The following is an 8,870-nucleotide window of genomic DNA, read 5'->3' as shown; positions in this document are numbered from 1 at the left end:
GTTTGTTGATTGTAATAAAATATTTCCATATTTAATGAGACAGTAACATCTATAACAAACCATATAATGTGGGGGGGATGGGGGACACTAAATGGTGCCTCTGGATGTCCTCCTGTCTCACCTCAGACTTGAAAACTTGGTCTCAGCCCTGACTCTCCGCTTATCCATCTGGACCGGACAGGCGGTCGTTTCCCAGCATTTTGGCTTCACCGAGCTTGTCGCCCTCCGGTCGTCCGGATTTGTTCTGGGCCAGTTTTCGGTCGGTTTGGGAGCAGCAGAGTTGGACCTGGCTCTCCTGTGGCAGCTCGTTTTGGAAGAGGTTCCCTGCGCTCCGCTGGTGGCCCTGCCACACCTGTCCTGCTTCTGACACCTGGAGCAGCTTGACGCGTGGATTTTACTCACAGCGGGCACTTCGAGTTCACTTTCTGCTGATTTAACCTTCACCGGTTTGATTTTCTCGAAGGTCTTTTTTGTCGCCTCCACTGGTTTAGGCTTAAGAACCTTTGCGGCTAGCGTCCCTGGCAGTTCAAATCAGGGTTGCGTCAGAAAGGGCATCTGGCGTAAAACACATGTCAAATGTCAACATGCGAGTCGTCAGTGTGACGATTCGCTGTGGCGACCCCTAAATGGGAAAAGCCGAAAGTGTCTTTCTTTCTAACCTTTGTGGCTAGCATTTTTATTTTGAGACTTCTGTCTCCGAGCTCAGTTTATGGAGGAGACCCATCATCCTTTCCCGGTAGCCTCCTCTGTCAGGGCCGCTCGGCGGCCGCTGCCTCTCCTCCATTTTTTTCTCCTCTGGTCTCTCTATCCTGTGGGCTCTGCACCTCAGCTGTGTTGCATTCCAGTAATTAGCAACTGGTTTGTCAACGCACACAGCTGGGGTGCATCCCGATGATTACTTTTTCCTCCCTATTTATACCTCGGGCAGACGCTCCGCTGTCGCCGGATCATTGTGACATGTTATGGACAATACTTACCCTGTGTAAGTTAAAGAAATGTTATGTTTGACCCGCATGTTTAGACGCTACGCTGACAGTTCCTGTGCGTTTTTGGCTTGACCTATTCACGCTATTCTGCGGCTGGTTATATGTCCTTCTGTCGTCCACGCTGACAGTCTCTGTGCGGTGGATTATATTGTGTACGTTGGTTCTTTTGTTCGCCTGTTCGTCCACATCCTCTGTTATTCCCAGTTCCTGCCATCAGTGTACCCCCTCGTCCTCCCCCCCCCTCCGGGTGGGGGAACCCAACCATAACATCCTCCACTAAAGACAGTATAAATATAGCATCTCGACTTTTCGGCTCTGGTGAATAGGTTGCTATAAGTTCACTTTAGCAACCCCAGAGTCACCTCTAACAGTTTGAAGTAACACTTCTGATTCTGACTTTCAAAATAAAAGCCCAATTTATATGAAACAACACCAAAATAACTAGAGACGAGTCAAGAAAAGTCAAAACATTAAGAATATCCCGTTAGATATGTTATGTCAGTGTAAGCCAAGCAGGTTAATGTTACAAAATAGCCATGTACAAATCATGAGTCGTAGTTTAGGACATAAAATATGGACACTTTGTCAGGTCCGCTCGGCGTGACCTGCCTCTCTTCTGCCTTTCTCTCCTCTGCTCTCTCGATCCTGCGGGATCTGCACCTCAGCTGTGTTGCTTTCAGTAATTAGCGACTGGTTTGTGGTGTGCACAGCTGGGGTGCATCCCGATGATTACCTTCTTCCTTATTTATACCTCTGGCAGACGCTCCGTCGTCGCCGGAGCATTAACATACCTAACTTGCATACATGTTACAGCCCTATATTTGTGGTATGTATCGGAGTCGTTTTGACTTCCACGCTGACAGTTCCTGTGCTGTGGATTTCTTTTTTCGTTCGCCAGTCCTCCTGGTTCATTTGTTTTTTCACCTGTCCGTCCTCATCCTCACTCTGTTTTTTGCCGTTAGCCTGTCTTCTCCCCTGGTCATCCTGTTCTCCTTAGCCGTATTTGCTCAGCCCTGGTTGTACTGTATGTGTTCCTCGACTCTGTTCCTTTTTGTAATCCCAATCAATAAACTACCTGTTTTTATACTAGCACCTGGGTCAGCACTCGAGTCCAACCTCAGTTAATCCTGGTGAGGGGGACTAAACCTTAACACACTTCTGATAAATCTGCATCAGGTCCACTCTCAGACCAAAATCCGTGTTAATAATTCACAATTAAATAATTGTTGAGGTCGTTTTGAAGGGGGGGGGGTAAAACACAAAAAATTCATTGTTTCCGACCATTCAAATGACAATGCTGGTTAACTGAGCACCTGTGACCTCTGGGCAGATGGTCAGACAACCTAAACGGTTTCAGAATGTCAACATAGTTTTTATGGAAAATTTACATTTTTTTCAACATTTTCTAGACAACTGTGATGAGAAGGGCCACACACACAGCTGCTCTTTTCACAGATGTCATTAAACAGACACGGTTTCATCTTATGTCTTAAAGTGTTAAACTGTTCCTTTCAAACTAAATGTAAGGCCATCAGCATAATTAATAGTGCTGAGGTGCTTCATACAAATAAAATTACTTTTATATTAGTTTATGATTATTAGCTGCAACCCTACATGTATTTCATAAGATCCTTTACCAGGCCTTTTCTTTTACAGCCTCGTATGTCATTGTGTTAGCAGGGCGGCTGGTTTCCGGTACCGTCCTGCCTGCCTGCGCTGAGCTTGGTGCACCTGCAGATTAAAGTACATGACGCAGCATAGTATTTGTTGTCGGTAGGTGTCCGAGGCGCACAGAGCCAAGAGGCTCATCCGATTACTGACAGGGGCCTGTGCACAAGTCACGTGGCAACAGAGTGTGAGATCACAGGAAACCGCACACAAACTCTGTAGCCTAACAATGAAGAATAGAAATGATACGAGAAGTTGACAGAAATGAAATATCTTAAGCAAACAACAAAGGCACACTAAAAATATTAGAAGGTAGTTTAAATCTGAGATGCTAAGAAACACCAAGAATATTTCACTTCAGTGCCACTGTCGTCTCACCAGTGTCTGAACCTTCCTTTGCACAAATGTCACACAGTCTACTCACTACACGCATACAATCAATAGTCTATGTTCATTATTATTATTCATTAGTATTGTTCTATTGTGTGCTTTACTATATTCTAGCGTTCTGTTGTTTTTTACTTTTATTGAAACGTTTGCTCTGCTGCTGTAACTGAATGTATTACAGGGTTATTCAAAAAGAATGAACCGATTTCATTACGCAATATTTTATTAAGGAAAAGTAATACAAAACTCCAGCCAAGTCACAAGTATTCTACTCACAATCAACTTTTATTTCCTGTCTTACAAGTGTTCAGTGTGGGCACAACAACAGCGATCAACTCAGTGGATCGTGATATGCTAATACGCGCCCGGGAGGAATTCTCTTATCGCATTGATGTTGCCCGTGGTGGCCACATTGAACACTTGTAAGAGTACACACAGCAGTTATAATTGGGTTATTACATATTAATGCATCATCTATAATAATCCAATAACATGCTGTAAAAAGGGGTCATTCTGCATCCTGAGAGGTTTTTTTTTTTTTGATGTTCTGTAGTTTTCCTCAGGCAAAATGTTGAATTCAATTATTTTAGTTGTAATGGAGTGTTTCGCTATGTTGTAGGTTTTTTTTAACATATGTAAATAACCTGAATCCTTCTTAGTAACATGGTGTGGCGTCGTGTCAGTTAGGCTAGAGCGCGCGCGCTGTGCCTGGCGCAGCCTGGTTGTGTGCCCCACAGTCTGCGGTCCTCCTGAACTCTGAGTGGTGCTGTCTCGCCTCTGTCGCCCTGTAACAACGGCCTTCTATCGCGTTTCTCGGACTGACCGGGCCCTTTGCAGCCGCCGCACATTGGCCCCGAGCCGGGCTGAATCCCACCGTAGACCCGGCAGGTGCGACTGTGGTGCTCCACCGGATAACGGCGGCCAACGGCTCTCCCCTGAATGCTGGTTCTATGGACTGCTCCGCGGAAAAGCCCGGGCTGTGATGAAACCCTAAACCCAGTGTGACACGCACAAGCCTCTGCTCATCATTAGCGAGCCCGTCCTGCGTTACAACTTTGCCTTTCTGTCTCTGTGCGGAGATAACGTGAGATTACCGGAGGTGAGGCTGGTGAAATTATTGTTTGGGGGAGGGTGACGCGCACTTCGTAGATCTTGCGCTGCCAGACGAGGAAGTGAGGCTTCATACACGCCCATTTCAGCCTGTCGACCCTGCTAAAAAGCCAGTTCATCTGATAACAGCAACAGACTTTATAAACATGCGTCCACTTTCGGATGGACGAGACCGGGAGTAACCTGCACGACGACGCTGATTACCGGAGGTAGGTGACCACAGTGCTTTACTTAGAACGTGGACATGACCATTTCCCCAGATGTTACTGGGCTACGGTGAGACTTCTGCACTGTCAAGGCCTGTCTCCATCTTTTTTTTTTTACAGTCACATGCATGATCTTTGGCCTAGTTGTCATCGGCGTGCGCTGCGACTCATTGTTGCCTTTGCTATTGTCTGCGGGACTAAAGTGAGGCTGTGGGCCAGATGTCAACATCTGTCCGCCGTGCGTGCGTGGACAGGCACCTGCTTGTGCGGTGATGTTGCGTGAATTAAGCAAAGTTCAGGCTGCAGTTTGAGCCCATTGGAGCCCTCGGATCAGTTTCCATATGTCTACACCTGTGACTGAGATAACTTCGAGTGAGTTGTTCTATAGAGGCTGTATGGATCTCCTCATTCTGGGGGTCGGGGGGACCCACTCCTGGGCTATTGGAACGGTTAAAACTGCACAGTCCATATACTGTATATTGTCTCTGCAGCTGATTGATTTGAACATCTGCGGCTGTTGCTCAGACAAACGACTATTGAAGATGCTCTGGGACCATGTGACGGTTATTTTTCATAATTAACCCAAACCATTAATCAGTTAATGAAGAAAATGATCAGAGTCATTGATAATGACACCTTTAGGTGCGTCAGTCATTTACATGACCTACATTAACCTAAAGTATGTATGCATCTGTAAAAAGTGTATATGTATGTATTTTATAATTGTTAAATACAGGAGTAGCGGATGAAATGAGTATAATGAGTTGGAGTAATGTATGGTCATAAGGTATAGTATCGGTTGATGTGCAGAATATTTTTCTTGGTTAATCATTTAACTGTTTCCTTTAGAAAGTGTGAGAAATTAGTGAAATGTCCATCACAGAGACCAGTGTGATGTCTGTAAATGTCTTGCACTGTCCAGTTAAAAGTAAAAGAACATATATGACAAAAAGCAGTAAATCCTCGTACACACACTAGAACGGGGGTTTGCTAGTTTTTTTTTTTTCTTAACAGGTCACTGAAATCGAGAGTCCATAATCAAATGTTCAGATGGCTGTAGAGACCTTGGGACACAAAGGTGTCCAGATGTCCTTATAAAGTCAGTGACTCCCTGTGGGATGAGTTTTCAGTTTCCTTTGCAGTGGTGGGTCAGATTAACTGCTGCTATGGCTCTAATCCAAAACACACAGCTCAGGTTGATATTGGTGGTGTAATGTGTCAGTCAGTGCTCAGAGTGACAGTCAATGAGCATCTAGCTCCAACTGTGGCCCAGATGAGTGTCACATGATGAAGTCCTTAAAACAACCAGGAGAGACTGTCACACAGTAAAAAAACTAATATTGTTTTTATGTTCTGGGTGTAGAGTATACCATCGGGTGTGGGCCCACATCCAGCCCAGTCAGATACAATATTTGTCTTAGCTACATACGAGGATCCATGTTTCTGTCTTGTCTTTGTATAGCTGGGGAAACTGTCTCTAAGAAGTAGCCTGGGCTAGGGATGGCACTGAACCCTACACGGTGCAGTGATCTGATGTACTAATCCTATTGATCTGTGTGTTAATGGCAGTGTGCTCCAGTTTTGCACAATGGACAGGGAGCTGGTTCAGAGCCAGTCAGACCACCAAGAGTCCACAAATGGAACCAGTTCTCAGACCTCCACCACCACCCCCGACTCCACTGCCCCTACGACCCCCACCCCTCCTCGGCTGACCCCAAACCCCATGCTCCTAGACTCCCCTGCGCCCACGTTAACGCCCACCACCTCCTCCCCTCCACCTCCTCTCACCCCTGCTCCTTCTGTTTCTGCAAACCATGGTGCAAAAGCGGCAGCTGGTGCTCCATCTCCCCACATCCTGGTTTCTGCCCCTCCCAAGCTCACCTCCACCACAACCCCTGCCCTCCGCACATACTCCCGCCCGATCCTTCCCTCCATGACAGGTGTCTCCAAAACACCTCCCACCACACAAACCTCTGCTTGTCTCCCTCCATCCACTGCTTCCCCTTCCTCCTCCACTGCTATAGCCAGCACAGCCTCCCCCCTCCTCTCCTCCTCTTCCTCTGCAACACACAGCAACACCATGTCAACCAAGACCTCCACCAGCCTGACCAACGGGAATATGAGGCCTGTATCGACGCTGACCTCTACACCAATAACGCCCTTTCATACACCAGCCAGTCCAGCTGTCAGACAGGTAACACTCGCAACAGGTAACACTCGCAGCTAGAAGACACCACATATCACTTTAAAAATGGTTTAATATTTTGAAATTATTTGGGAAACCTTCTTATTTGCTTTCTTTGAGTGTGGTACATATGAAGCTAAAACCAGCAGCCAGTTAGCTTAGCTTAGTGGTACCAACAAAGCTAACTACTAAATAAGTTGCATTTTGTTGGTTTCCTCTGTAGAAAAACCAAATTGTAAAGATGACAATTGTGTGTTTACAGGGGGTTGCATGCTAGGCTCTTTCTTTGCTAGACACCCTGATTTCCTTTCACATTCGTTTTATGTACAGATCAATGTATTAGGCTAATTTAGTCACTTTTGGAAAGAGCCAAGCTGCGGTTTCTCTCTGTTTCCAGTCTTCATGCTAAGCTAAGCTAACCGGCTCCTGCTTAGTATTAAATGGACAGACCTGGGAGTAGCACTAATCTTCTCATCTAACCGAGGACAATAAAGTAAATACTCAAAAAATGTCTAAATATTCCTATAGATATATGCATTTGCTTCATAAACAACAAAACACTGCATCGTTTTCCAAGAAGAGCAACAGGTGGTTTATACCTGAAGCTGGCTCAGATACAAATAACAGTATGTCAAGTGTATTATGGGAAATGCAGTTGCATTAGATATTTCACCTGGTATATTGTTGGTTGAATTGTCCTCAGACTCACAATGGGCACACTGTGAAATCCTGTGTCATACTGGAAGTGCTGGCATACATTACACACAGTGATTTGCTCATGTTTTGTTGTGTTTGCTGCATTAAGTAAGAAATTAACTCCAAACTTTGTGCCCAAGCACATGCTTCCTCAAAAAGTCAGTTTGACTCGGCACCTGTGAGGACAGTTCACAGCTGCTGCACCGTGTTCACCTGTGTTTTCAGAGACACAGCACCATAACAAACTTGGCTTGCTAGCTATATTGGCCTTTTCACAGCAGGCATTTTGACTTGTCATGGTGCAACTGATAACAAACAAACACCAAAAACTATATTCCAGTATTTAGGTGAGCTGGTTTCAGGGTCGGGCTATTGAGCATATTACATGCTGTCCTCACCTTTGCAGTTTCTCTAAACATTGTCCTCTAACTGTCCTACAACCATGGTGCAAATGAAAGAAAATCAGAGCTAATAAAATGTTGTCACTTTGAGATATTGCTCAAAAGCATAAGATTAATGCATTCAGTGAGTCGTGCAGGGAGGGCTTTGCAGATATTTAGGCCCTGGGTTTCACCTCTAAGGCCCCAGACATTGTGCACAGACATGCAAATGCAGATGCTCAAAGCTACACAAAATGAAATCCATGTGTTGTTGTGTTCTCTGCCATAAGTGAGAGCTGCAGCCTGAGAGCCGCTGGAGCATGACCCCAAAAAACAAAACAACAGTTAGTTTGACTGAGCTCTAGCTGAGCCTGTCAGAATACACAGGCTTATTTATGACATTCAGCATTAGCTCTGTGTCACTCCCGTGAGGACTGAGGTTTTTGCCCGTGATGCTGCTGCGTATGTGCACAGCGGCCCAGGGCCCCTTGGCTCCAAACAAAATTTTGTTTTATGTGTCACAGTGTATCAATGACAATAAAATAAAGCTTCTTCTTTTTCTTTCACTTCCACTGGTGAGACTGTAGGTTCAGTATGTTCATCAGGGCTGAGCACTTGTGCCGGCTGGTGTCCATCCACTGACATGGAGAGGACACCAGGGGATGGTCGACTTGTGGTGGCTTCACTCCTGTGAGGTGTCGTTCATCTTTATATACAGTCTATGGTTGTTAGTGGCTGTTCTGACTAGCCTGTATGATGTGGCCACGATGTGAGTGGCTTCGTTCACTTTTCCAAATTGCGAGTTTTCATTTTGGTTAGCCACACTGCTAACATAGCCTACTCTACCGGCTGGTAGATAAAGAACACTGTTTAACTTCCAGTAACTTAACTAACAAAGGGCGTGTCCTTATGGTGCATTAACTGCTGCCCAAATTCAAGAGTGAATAGCAGTGAATGCTCATGCTAACAAGGTAAACAAAAGAGTCTTCTTCCCTTTGGCGTCTATGTTCTGACCGTCCCCCCTATGTGATTGGTCAACAGAGCACCTTTGCTGGATGATGTCACCTGATCCAACTTTTTTGGCGCAAGGGGATCTGGCAAAATGCTGGTGCTGGCTGCTGTGAATCCAGTTCCCCATCGAAATGAATGGAAAGTGCTGTGTTTTTTCACACCTGTAAAATTCAGTCTGAACATGGGCTTAATGACCAAAATCTGTTTGTATCACCTGGTATCAGAAAGTGGTAAATACTGA

General features: G+C 45.4%; 1 protein-coding gene across 1 annotated transcript; it reads left to right on the top strand.

Moving 5' to 3' along the window:
• The first annotated feature begins 3,619 nt into the window (after positions 1-3,619).
• LOC109951077 (vegetative cell wall protein gp1-like) lies at positions 3,620-6,584 on the top strand. Its single transcript, XM_020585361.1, has 2 exons — positions 3,620-4,360; positions 5,927-6,584. Exons 1-2 carry the CDS (start codon positions 4,314-4,316, stop codon positions 6,582-6,584), a joined length of 705 nt encoding a protein of 234 aa, XP_020441017.1. The 5' UTR covers positions 3,620-4,313.
• Positions 6,585-8,870: the final 2,286 nt, after the last annotated feature.

This window comes from Monopterus albus, unplaced genomic scaffold, assembly GCF_001952655.1.
Source record: "Monopterus albus unplaced genomic scaffold, M_albus_1.0 scaffold362.1, whole genome shotgun sequence".
NCBI lineage: Eukaryota > Metazoa > Chordata > Actinopteri > Synbranchiformes > Synbranchidae > Monopterus > Monopterus albus.
Note: the sequence above shows the minus strand (reverse complement) of the source record. Positions and strands in the feature narration are given on the sequence as shown.